The sequence below is a fragment of the Littorina saxatilis genome, linkage group LG15 (genome assembly GCF_037325665.1).
Source record: "Littorina saxatilis isolate snail1 linkage group LG15, US_GU_Lsax_2.0, whole genome shotgun sequence".
Lineage (NCBI taxonomy): Eukaryota > Metazoa > Mollusca > Gastropoda > Littorinimorpha > Littorinidae > Littorina > Littorina saxatilis.
The window spans coordinates 22,593,342-22,606,604 of NC_090259.1; the positions used below are offsets into that span (position 1 = coordinate 22,593,342).

Sequence of the window (13,263 nt, forward strand, 5' to 3'; positions counted from 1 at the left end):
CAGTTCTGTCCCATGTCGCCGCACAAGATCGGAAATCTCGTCCCTTTGTCTTTTGCTTCGTGTTTCGGTCAGACGTGAAACACAGTGAAGCAGCCATTTTGAAACTTCGGTCAAACATGTTCCAGCGGCACCATGATGTCGTCAGCAAGGCTCGAGAAACTTGGGTGTGATAGTCTGTGCTAGCTTCTGAAAATGGATCATCATTACAAACAGAAGGAGTGATTCTGAATTTAGTGCAACTGTGCGGATCATCTGTGAAGAAATCTGTTGTGCAGCTGGTTCTTTCATGTGTGAAAAAAAGTTGTAAAGCATTTTACTGTGATATATTGCTGTATTTATATCAATTTATTTATTGACGGATTCACTTGCAGGACAAGTTTAGCAACAAAAACTGTATAATTATAGCTTTCAACGTTCAGTGATCGACATCGCCTTGCTGCAAAAAACAACAACGATTATTGGAAGAAGAAAACACAAACAAGGCATACCAGATCAGTGGAGAAAAACACAAACGGTTGATGATTTAAAATATCACAAACACTTACCACAGGCACTGACGAAACAAAATAGTTAACGTGCTGATAGGAAGACAGGGCATGGAAACAACATAGCACATTACAGAAGAAAAGCCGGAAAGATCGAGAGAAAGACAGAAGAGAATTCTTGAGAGGAACAAAGTTGTGATTCAATAACCAACGAACCAACCAACAAACAAAAGTACCACAAAACCCCAACAAACACTGTTAACAAAAGGAAATGAACATGGAAAACACGGACAGCATGGAAGATGAACAAAACCACACCAACGAGAATGGGGAGGTAAGCAGTGATCCTCAGGAGTCCCCGGTAGCTCAGCCGGTGTTCCAAGAAGTGTTCATAGACGATGAGGACAAGGGAAAAATGAAGGACGCTACAGAGGAAGGGTGCATGACGAAAGTGGCCAAGATATTCCATCGCTACAGGAGATACACAGTCGTTCTGGGTGGAATCTTCGTCTATCTGCCCATTGGTGTACCTTGGTATTTTGGTAAGTGTGTGTGTGTGTGTGTGTGTGTGTGTGTGTGTGTGTGTGTGTGTGTGTGCGCGTGCGTCGCTCTCTCTCTCTCTCTCTGTCTCTGTCTCTCTCTCTGTCTCTCTCTCTCTCTCTCTGTCTCTCGGTCTCTCTCTCTCTCTGAGCCGTGGTCAAACTCTAAACAGTTCCGATAATAAGAACACTTGTTTCACAGAAAAAAGGAAAGAAACGAAAACACACACACACACACACACACAGTGACACACACTCACACACGCACACACACACATACACACACGCACACACACACATACACACACACACACACACACACACACACACACACACACACAGTGACACACACTCACACACACAAACGAAAAAAATATCTGCATCCATGCGCCATGTCGTTCGTTTCTTTGTCTGATTGTGACTCTTGGTTTGAAAGAAGAAAAAGTGAAAAGAAGACGTTTTCTGGAAATAACTCTGTCAGCTTTTGCAGCTGTCTGGTAGTGAAAGAGTCCCTTTACCTCAGCAAAGCTTTTCACAATATCGTTAATATCCGGAGCATGTTCCACGCTTCCGATCGGCTTTATCCTGCGATTGGTACGAACAACTAACTATGATGTGTATGCTATGCAGCGTGCGCTAAATATGATACCATTTTTTCTCGGAAATATAATCATCGGAGCCACGAATCGCCACCGATGGCTTGCTGATCACTGGAAGTGTTCGCTAAGCACTTACGTGTGTTTTCCTAAACTCACGTGACCTCAAGCCAAACCCACGTGACCTCGATCAAAACACGCTGTGAGTGATCCCTACATGCCAGCGATCATTTCCGCAACAAATTGTGATATCCGATGAACACGTGAACGCTGATTTTTGAAAGAAAAGTGTATAATTTTGTGCGCGTAATGCGTTACATACACATCAGAGTCAGGATAAGGCCGATCGGAAGCGTGGAACATGCTCCGGATGTTGTGTAAAGCTCGTTCGAGGTAAAGCCGGGGCTCTTACTCTTCCAGACCGCTGAAAACTCTACAAGAGTTATTTTTGAAAATCGTCTATTAGAAAAAGAAGCACATGTCTTTTGATAGATTGGTAGATTGATTGATTGATTGATTGACTGCCTGCCTGCCTGCTTGCTTGCTTGCTTGATTGATTGATTGGATGAATTAAATGCTTTATTTGAAAACAAAGGTGAAGAAGAAAGACATGGAAGAGAAACAAAAGGGAAGGGGAAAAACTCTTCCCCATCTACATGCACTTATTGTCTCCCGGGGACCCGGTTAAGTCAAGTCAAGTCAAATCAACATTTATTTAAAAAAAAACCTTGGGTTACATGAATTCCAAAAAAAAAATTATGTAAAGAAAATTGCAATAAACACGACCAAAAAAAAAGAAGTAATAATGAGACACAACACTTCAAAGAAACGCGACGGGACAACGATAACATGTGTACCGTGAGTCGAATAGCATGGTGTGCCATGTTATTGTTCATAGTCCGATTGTTTGGCAACAGAGTTTTTTTTCGATATCTTTCCACGAAGGCACATGGGGTAGAGCACTGGACTTGTGATCCTAGGGTCGCGGGGTTCGAATCCGGGCCGGGACGGACACGGCTCCACTTTATGTGCAGACCCAGCGACGGTAGCCATGTCCCACCCCCGTGTCACCACGGTGGCACGTTAAAGACCTCGGTCATTCTGCCATAAGTGCAAATGGCTGATACCTCCTAAACACGCATACACCTGTGTATCTCATCTAAAGTCGGGGTAAAACCCGGGAACGGCTTTGCCGTGAGGGCGTAACACTTGAATTTCTCTCTTATTGTCTCCTTTTGTACACCAGGCAACCTGGCATCGTACTTGGCATCCTACTTCCGACGGCAGGAGGCCACGGTGGACGAGGTGGTGGACCCGCAGTGGATCTTCGCCGCCTTCTTCGTGGCCTTCTCCCTTGCCATCGTCATGTCCGGCTACCTCGCCAACTTCCTGGGGACCCGCCCCACCATCGCCATTGCTATGGTCATCCACAGGTGGGTTTTTACAATGGAAGCTCTGTCTCAGTTAAGACGTATGAACATCCAAACACAGATAGACTGCTGACGTTCCCAAATTCAGAATAAAAAAAACCAAGAATGGAAGGTTATTCAAACGTTTATTCTAAATTGAATAAATGTCTTATTACCTCGTAAAAAATATTTTTTTTAATCATTAAACATTACCTTGCCGGCATTTTGCAAGCGAGCTTCACGATTTTGAGATAGGCTAAGTTCTTTATCTGTTTCATAAGTGTCTGTCTGTCTGTCTGTCTGTCTGTCTGTCTGTCTACCTTTGGGTCGGCGTACTAGTAAATGGAACGTGTTGTTTTGTCCATAAAAAACGTTCTAATTAATTACTTTGGGTTCTTGTCTGGATGGAGGCTCGGGGATGATCAGGGGCGAGGGTGTATATGTGAGAGTGTGCGTTGGGTGTCTTAAAAATAACATTATCATTGCAATCTTTTACTCTTTTGCGATTCTTTCTTTGCCCGTCTGTTGTCTTTTCGAAAGACGGCACCAGCACGGCAGACATTCGCATACGGATCGCTACAGCCACATCAGCGATGGCCAGATTAAACAGGGTGTGGAAAAGCTAGTCGCTAGTCATTTTCATCTTACTCTACGGCTGCGAGACTTGGACACTGAGCCTGAGGAAACTGCTCCGAATACACTACACAGAGCACAAGACCAACGACTACGTGCGAAACCTGGTCACTCAAGATCATCGCGGGCCCCCAAGAACCCCTGCTGGCAACCGTCAAGCGTTGGAAACTGATGTGGTTCAGCCATGTCACAAGGCACGACAGCCTCTCCAAAACAATACTACAGGGCACTGTCGAGGGAGGACGCAGACGAGGAAGACATCGCAAGAGTTGGTCAGACAACATTAAGGATTGGACCCAGCTGAGCTTCCCCGACCTACTGGTGACAGCCCTCGACAGAAATGCATGGAGAAGAGTGCCTCCTTATCCCTCATGTCCCCCCGACGAATGTCCCAGTCAGGGGATTTTTGATGATGATGATGATGTCTTTTCAAAGGCATACCAGTAATTGTAATTATTTCATTCATTCACCAGTTGTTTAATCCGATGATACACTATAATTATAAAGCAAGGGTTCTGAAGAACACAATGGTACCAAAAGCAAATACTTTGGTCTGAAAGCAAAGACAACGAGACATTTGACAGTGACTGGCGTAACCAAGTTTTGACTTGACCTTCACTATAGCATTCACCGTCTGGAATACACTGTTACAGTGGTGCTACCTTCCTGAGTTACTTCGCCATTCAACACTCCATGCTGGCACTGATCCTGACCTTTGGGGCTGTGGGAGGCCTGGGGGCGGGGCTTGCTTACGGACCTCCCATGCCTGCAGTCTCCAAGGTGGGTTTATTGTGGGTTTGTTGTGGGGCCGTCCTGGGTCCCTCTTTAACTGCGGCTGGGTGGAGATAGTGACACGGAGCATATTGTTGTACCGTTCTAACGAGATCAGTGTTTTTGTTTTTTGGTGTTTTGTTTTATTCTCTCCTAATTTGTGCATCAGTTCAACTTTTCTGTTTCATCTGTCGACGATGGTGTCGATAGGAAAAAAAGTAAACATTATAAAAATAAAAAAAAGCAGGCGTATTCACTCTCTCGCAACCAATACAAACTCGACAGAGTCATTTCCGAAGTTCGTCTATGAAGGACCGCAAACTAACTGTGACTGTTTCAGTGGTTACCGCGTCGCGTGGGGCTGGCCAGTGGGGTACTGCTGATGGGGTTTGGGGGCGGGGCAGTGTTCTACAATGAGCTTATCACTTTCTACATCAACCCCGACAACATCAAGGCTGACGTCACCACCACAAGAACGTCGTGAGTAATGTACACCACAGTATGTCTCTGAGTACACGCATAGATCATCAATGATGTGCATTTATGTTAAATTGTGTTTTAGTAAGTGTGGTATCGTGTAGGTGTATGTAACAACGTGCACAAAACACTCGCATTTGTTTGGAGGCAAAGCCTGCCAAACAGGAGCGTGTTTCGGCTCAATTAATAGCCCTATAAATAAACAGTCTGTGTTGATAACCACAAATATTGACCAAAAGCCACAAAAACACCCAACAAAAAACAACACCACAAAGACAACAACACACAAACACAGTAGTCAGATCCTTTTACAATCAAATCTCTGAAACCCACGCCTGTCTCACGGGTATTTTTGATCTATAAATAGCTCAGTGCTCAAGACAGAGAACTCTGCGGAGCAGCTGCTGTGACAAGGGGGACTACTACCTGCTTCATTCTGCCACATGTAGGTTAGGTTTACACGACTGCGGTTCCTTTCAGAGTTATTGTGTGTAGTCGTGTACGGTTCTTCTCTCAAGGCGTGAGAAACTGGTGTAAAAGAATATATATGAAAAGTCCCCGTGTTTCTTAGAGTCTGCCAAACTAATGTTCAGGGAAAATGTTGCACCTGGACACAATGACCGAGAAAAATGTCCGGACCGAAAGTATATCTCTCAAAATGTGATGTCGGTTAAATGAGTACGGCAATGTGATGTCGGGTATGAATATATATGGCAGGTGTTTCTCTCAGCGTGTGATACTGGACCCCAAGCTACTCCTGGTGATGGGCGCTTCGGTGGACGCGGCTGCATTAGCTCAGAGTGTGATATCGGGTTATGTAAGTCATACATGTGTTTGGCAGATACTTCTCTCAGAGTGTGGTACTGGACCGTATCCCCACGCTGTTCCTGGTGATGGGGGCTCTGACGCTGTTGCTACAGCTCATCGGGCTGGCACTCATCCGAGATCCACAGGAAGGTGACGTGGTAAGTTAACCCTCAACGTCAACACCCTCGATCTCTTCCGCTAGCGTGTAGCCCTTTCCTTGTCCGAGTTCATTCCGAGTTGCCAGGCTTAGTGTGAACAGAGCTCTTTGGGAAAACTATCATCTTCTGTCCTTCTTTTTGAATGTATAGTGGATTTTTTTGTTTCTTCATCACCCGTTACAGGATTCATGTATAGGTGTTTTCTGCCCCAGTTACTATAGGAAGAAATATTAACTATATATTGCTGTCCACAAAAGAGTGATGTATCTCCAGTACCTGCTAACTTGGAAGTTCAGGCACATATGACACTGGTTTGGCGCGGGGGATCGGGAGGGGGGGGGGGGGAGAGATGTCGGGCTATAAACGATGGAGGTCTCCCTCAGCCATAATATATCTAGATATATAGGAGGTCGCCTCCAAACCCCATCTCCAGTCAAAGCCAGTGTGATGTGCTAAGAATTAATGTATGCATTTTTTGCGGCAGTCTGTCTTCTTGATATGCCGAAAGTCATATGCCGAACAATAGCGGATGCATGGATGATTGATGAATTGATGGTTGGATGATGGGTAGACCCTCATCGGGCGAACTGATCAATGGACGGAAGGGTGGACTGATGAATGGGAGGATGGATGGATGAATGAATGGATGGATGGATGGGTGGATGCATAAATGAATGGATGGATATGGATGAATGGATGAATGAACGAATGCATAAGTGGATGGATGGGTGGAAGCATGAATGAATGGATGGATGGATGCATGCATGAATAGATGAATGGATGGATGGATGAATGGATGAGTAGATGGAGGGATGGTTCAGGGATGAACCAGTGGGCGGACTGATGTACGGACGGAGGACGATCGGGTCTACAGATGGATAAAGAAAAAATGAATCTAGACATAGACATATAGGCCTACAGAACACTTTATTATCTGAAGACGAGAAAATCTATGAATGGGTGGGTAGAGTTAGTTGTCTTACCAATGTAGCAAGTAAAAACTGGTTTCGCCTTTTTCTTTTAGATCGACGAAGCAGAGAGCATAGAGCTGAAACCTATAGTGGACAAGAACAAGAGTCCTGCCGTGGATATGAGAGACATCGACGCACAGAGCGACACCAAGTCAACGCAGTCGATGTAACACTCACACAAACACACACACACACACGCACGCACGCACGCACGCACGCACGCACACACACACTGACACACACACACACACACACACACACTGACACACACACTGACACACACACTGACACACACACACACACACTGACACACAGACACACACACACACACTCACACACACACACACACACTCACACACACACACACACACACACACACACTCACACACACACACACACACACACACACACACACACACACACACACACACACACTCAAATAATAAACGAATTCCGAAAATAAGTCTGTCGGTATTGTATGGGTTGTGAAAGAGTGAACGTTTCTTGCGAAACATAGTACATGTTCAAACATTGGAGAAGCCAATCACTAGCGAGGGGTTTGTCGGAAAGACGCGGGAAAAATGGGTGTGTTTCCGACCAAACCCGCCTCGCTAGTGATTGGCCCCTCCAATGTTTGTACGAGGTTTTGCAAGAAGAGGTCACTCTTCCACAACCAATACAAACCCGACTTTTTCAGGCCAGTGAGCGAACCTGAGCCCAAGGAGATGAGTCCGACAGAATTGCTGAAGACGAAGGATTTCTATCTACTTTGGATAGCGCTCGGCCTCAACCATTACGGCTACGTCATCAAGAACAACTATTACAAGGCAAGTGCACGTAACGTCCGTTGATCAGCGGAGAAGATTATGACAGCAGTGCGTGCACAAAGTCTATACTAACGAACGGGATTACCATGTTTTTCAAGACTACAGGGTGACCCCCCCAAAAAAAAATGCAACCCACAAAATGGTTGATTCTTTGGTATGTGTTTAGGTGGAAGGGTGCTCTTATTCAATTTCCACGTAAAAGCATGGATAGATCTGTGGTGGTGCACTTCATGGTTTACTCGGGAAGGAAATTACCTTTAAAACAACGAAGCGGTTTTCATCTGACGAGGCTGCAAAACCTGTCCGTGTATTTTTGCTAAACCTGTTGCCGAAATTTACAGTTATATTCTGTGTGTGTGTGTGTGTGTGTGTGTGTGTGTGTGTGTGTGTGTGTGTGTGCGTGTGTGTGTGTGTGAGTAGGGGAAAGGCTCCTAATATGGACCGGCTCCTAATATGGACCACCTCCTGTTCTGACAAACTAACGGCGCTAGAGCGCTCAAAACAATTTCATTCGCTGTATTCACCCTCTCTGGATTACTTGCAAATGTCAAAACAGTTGCAGAAACACAAACCTCAAAACTGTCAGGTTTTTTCTCTTTTTTTTAACTTTTGGCAGCGTTCACTCTAAATTTGCCGCCTAAAACGGACTCGTTTCTGTCTACAGCCAAAGCTTTTATCACACAAAAATTGCTATATATGACAGCTAAGACGGTATTTGTTACATTTTAGCAGTGTTGACCCCGAGTTTCTCCTGCAAATAAAAAATAATAGCAAAATCTCAAAGTATGTGCGAGTCCCCTAATATGGACCACCTTCAACAAATCGAAGAAAATAAAAGCTAAAGGCTATTTTCATTAATTCATTAAGAAGCTTGCTGGAAATAACCTATAACTAGCCCTCGAGATTTAAAAAAAATACAACAAAAAGTCTTCTTTTCGTGGAAGTTGATAATTTCACTTATTTTCACTCTGTTTTTGATAAGCTTCTTTAGTTTCCTGGTGTGCTTCAAATAATGCTCTCATCGACCCGAAACAGATAAATCTAAAGCATATTTTAATTAGTCTGACTTGTACACTAAGTTGTATCATGTTATTTTGAAGTATAGGGGGCTTTTTACAGTGATTCGTGAAGGCCGCTTGACTGGTCCATATTAGGCGCCCAGGCTCCTAATATGGACCATTTGTGATTTTTTTCTGTATTTAATTTTTGCTGAATGTCTATCAAAGCTATTTCACTCTAATTAGTCCTAACGGTTAACCTAAGAGAGAAGGACTACCAAACACAAAATGAAACTTCTTCGCAAGAAAACAAGTTAGTTATCAGCATGAAACAAAATGTGGTCCATATTAGGAGCCCTTCCCCTATATATATATATATATATGTGTGTGTATGTGTATGTGTGTGTGTGTGTGTGTGTGTGTATATGTGTGTGTGTGTGTGTGTGTTGGTGTGTATGTATATATGTGTGTGTGTTTGTGTGTGTGTGTGGGTGTGTGTGTGTGTGTCAGTGTGTGAATATGTGTGCCTGTGTGTTCAAGAAGTCATCGGTGTGTTTGACTGTCTGTACACAGGAGTACGGAGCGCGGCGAGTGGACAATGACCACCTGCTGACCTCTATCGGCACCGTGTCCACTATCGCCGTCGCCATCAGCAGACTCTTCTGGGGCATGCTGACTGACGTCATTGGCATCAAGGTCACGTCACGCTTACGTCATCAGTATAAATACTCTATTATGTGGGACTTTTTTTTGTACCTTGTAAGCATCATGCATTGAGAAATCACTGTGTGTGTCTGTGTGTGTGTGTGTGCGTGTGTGTGAGTGTGTGTGAGTGTGTGTGTGTGTGTGAGGCGTGTGTGGGTGTGCACAAGCACGCGTGCTTGTGTACGTGCCAGTGCCACTGTCGTCTTATAGGAACGAGAGATATAGTGCGTGTGCTCATTGCTTTTGAATATGAACTTTAATTTGTTATTTTTTTGGTTTTTATATACATATATATTTATGTGTTCGTGTGCATGATTTGAGTGGATACCGCAACATCTGTACGACATCCCATGTTTGCGTAATAACATTCTGTCAAGCTCATAACGCGTTGAAGGCCTGATTTTGTGTGTGTGCAATGGCCCTAATGACAAACGACGTCAACTGAACAAACAGACTTCTCTTTTTAACCCTGTATTCCAAAGTGTCATCTCTGACGTCATTCGTGAAAAAAGGCGAAGCATCACGTCACGTAAAACATCGTGTCACATCTCCTAGGAACTTGCAAAGAATTTCGAAGAAGAAGTCTGTCTTGGTGATTTCGTCATATATTAGGAGAAGAAAATCAATCGTAAGGTCACCGCCAGGCTGCGCAGGTATCGGTTTCGGATCTCATTAATTGCCCTTGAACCTTTTACAGATGACGATACTTGTGCTGACGGGCACGACAGCCGTGCTGACGTCATTCTGGTTCTTCACGCTGCTGGCCGGCCCTGCGCTCTACTTCGTGTGGACAGTGATGGTCACGTGGACACTGGCCGGAGCCTTCATCGTCTTCCCCCTGGCCGCACTCAATGTGTTTGGTCAGCGTCACTACGCCTCAAACTATGGGTTGATTTCTACTGTGCAGGTACGGGCACAGGCAGTAGGTATCGTTCACTGCACTGGTCAACACTATCAGTCAACGATACCTATACCGCCTGCCGGTGGTACAGGTAGGGGTTCTGGTGGGGGGAGATGGAGGGCGTGGGGTAAATTCTGAGCAATATTGTCCAGTGTTTATAGCTTTCACCTAGGCCTGTTCCTTGAAGACGGGCGCAGTGGCCGAGTGGATAAGATCTCATATGCGGAAGGTTCGCAGGTTCGAATCCCGGCCTGACGGGCGCAGTGGCGTGGTGGTAAGACGTCGGCCTCCTAATCGGGAGGTCGTGAGTTCGAATCCCGGTCGCTGCCGCCTGGTGGGTTAAGAGTGGAGATTTTTCCGATCTCCCAGGTCAACTTATGTGCAGACCTGCTAGTGACTTAACCCCCTTCGTGTGTACACGCAAGCACAAGACCAAGTGCGCACGGAAAAGATCCTGTAATCCATGTCGGGGTTTGGTGGGTTATGGAAACACGAAAATATGCTCTGACTATGCTCTCAGAGTATTGTGTGGGGAACCCAAATGGGCAAACGAGCTCACACGTAACCAGACAAATTCTGGAACGCTGAAGAAGAAGAAGAAAAATCCCGGCCGCGCCTGGTGGGTAAAGGATGGAGATTCAGTTTTCCGATCTCCCAGGTCAACCTAATGTATTTGTGCAAACCTGCCTGTGCCTCATCCCCTTCGTGTGTACACGCAAGCACAAGACCAAGTGCGCAAGGACTGAAAAGGAGCTGTAATCCATGTTAGAGTTCGGTGGGTTATAGAAACAGGAAAATACCCAGCATATACTTCCCCCCAAACTGGTCCTGCATGAACAGCGGGGTAAAAACTGACGGCCATACACGCGTGTGCAAAAAAAGCCATGAGTGAACGTGGGAGTTTCAACCCATGAAAAAAGAAGAAGATTAAAGAGTGAACTATTTGTGGTTAAAACCATAGACCTATGTTAGGTCCCTGTTAAAACTAACCAAAAACAGAAATAATCAACTTTCAAGTGCTATAATTATAGTCTCATTGCACTGCTACCTATTTTGTAGGAAACGGAAAGTAATGATGGGACAATAGAATAGACGATGTTCTGAAATAACTATGTCAAGTGTGTGTGGGCTGTAGAAGAGTTGCATGCTCACACTTGGACATACATACATATAGGCAATTGCGACTGATTGGCCTATCATATCACGTGGGTTGGACATACATATAGGCAATTGCGATTGGCCTATCATATCACGTGGGTTTGTTTGCTTAGTGTTTTTAAGGACAAAGAACTCTTCCACAACCCATACGCACCGTTATTTCCAGAATTCGTCTATTACTAAAAACTGGTCTTTTTGGGTTGCGGGATTGTTACTACATATGTGACCCTCCACCACGGAATGAGTCGCATGTCACCTTTGTATGATTTTCATATTTTTACATTTTCCTAACGAGTTTTTTATGCTCTATCCAGTGGTGAAAACCGTTTTAGAAAAGAGCGAAAACTGTTTGAGTTATAAGCCTGTGACTAAGGTGACCCTCACACTGTTACCAGACACTCCCCGGATTTTTATTAAGCCTAGCGCAGAACCTCGCGAGGTGACATGCGACTCATTTCGTGGTGGAGGGTCACATATGATGAAACTAAGCGCCCTATAATAATAATAATAATGATTATTATAATTTTCAAATAATCATCATATTTTTGATGGTTCTGATGTGTAATCTGTGAGGTGTTCCATCACAATCCCGCGCGGGAGGTGAATGTATGTCTCTTACTTTCTTTTTATGCTCAGATTGTGATTAACCTTGCGTCACCACCCTTGATTCGGGCACTGCTGGACAACATCGGCTGGTTTGGGGTCTTCTGTAGCATAGCGGTCAGCAACCTCATAGGTGGGTCAAATCATCTGTACGCAGGCATGGGAGAATGAGCCGAACTCATTTTGACCTGAGTTCAGGATGGCAGGGATTGAAAGAAAAATCTTGGAAAACTAGCGGGGTCCCCCGGAAATTTGTGAAATCTAGTTGAAAATCTGTGCAAGCTGGCGCATTCTGGGAGTATGTTTCATGAACTTTACACAGCAACAAATCTGACCCAATTTAATACATGTTTTGTATTGCCAGTAACCAACGATCATTTGAATCCTTTAACACACGTACCCTTTGTTAGCAAAAGTGACTCACGCGGGCGGAATCTCACAAAAAGAGGGGGCAGTTTAATTTATGGAGGTCATTGGTCATACTAGCATACTTACTAGGCAGATTGTCTTATTCAATTTTTGTTCTCTCGAGTTTTGTTTCATCTCGGAAATGTGTAGCTTTTCTCGGGAATCCTCGGATCCGAGGAGAAGTCCCATGCCTGTGTATGTGTATGTAGGTTATGTGCTGCGAAGGTTATGTTTTATTACTGAGAGAGAGTGTGTGAATGAGAGAGAGACTGAGAGAGTGAGAGAGAGAGACAGAGAGAGAGAGAGAGAGAGAGAGTGAGAGAGAGAGACAGAGAGAGAGAGAGAGTTGTTTGTGTTGCAGAGGTGTTAATACTTTGAGAGAGACAGAGAGAGAGAGGGAGTTGTGTTTGTGTTGTAAGAGATTATGTGTTATTACTTTGAGAGAGAGAGAGAGAGAGAGAGAGAGAGAGAGAGAGAGAGAGGGGGAGACAGACAGACAGACAGGAGAGAGAAAGAGAGTGAGAAAGGGAGGGTAGATCATCTTTTCACTGTTCTTTAAAAAAAAAAAAAAAAAAAATTTAAAAGGGAGGGAGAGAGAAAGCAATGTTTCTGAGGCCTCGTTTACAACCTGTCTGTTCCAGGAACCATTGCTGCTCTATTTCTGTCTAGAATGTGACCTTCAACCAACATGCAGAGGTCACCAAACTTTATTCCCAAGTTCGTGTCAACATTATGCAGATATGAGTAAAATATTGTCCATGTTGGATTCACCAGCAACTTCCTTGGTCTTCTGCTTTTTCATGAAGCTAAAGAGAGA

At 44.6% G+C, this 13,263-nt stretch overlaps 1 protein-coding gene across 1 annotated transcript; it reads left to right on the forward strand.

Moving 5' to 3' along the window:
- Window positions 1–26: 26 nt before the first annotated feature.
- On the forward strand, window positions 27–13,224 carry LOC138948868 (oxalate:formate antiporter-like). The gene is made up of 11 exons (XM_070320501.1): window positions 27–1,027; window positions 2,867–3,053; window positions 4,316–4,442; window positions 4,774–4,913; window positions 5,752–5,875; window positions 6,900–7,012; window positions 7,544–7,673; window positions 9,245–9,367; window positions 10,074–10,283; window positions 12,072–12,171; window positions 13,088–13,224. The coding sequence occupies exons 1-11, from the start codon at window positions 757–759 to the stop codon at window positions 13,120–13,122; spliced, it is 1,560 nt and encodes a 519-aa protein (XP_070176602.1). The 5' UTR covers window positions 27–756; the 3' UTR covers window positions 13,123–13,224.
- Window positions 13,225–13,263: the final 39 nt, after the last annotated feature.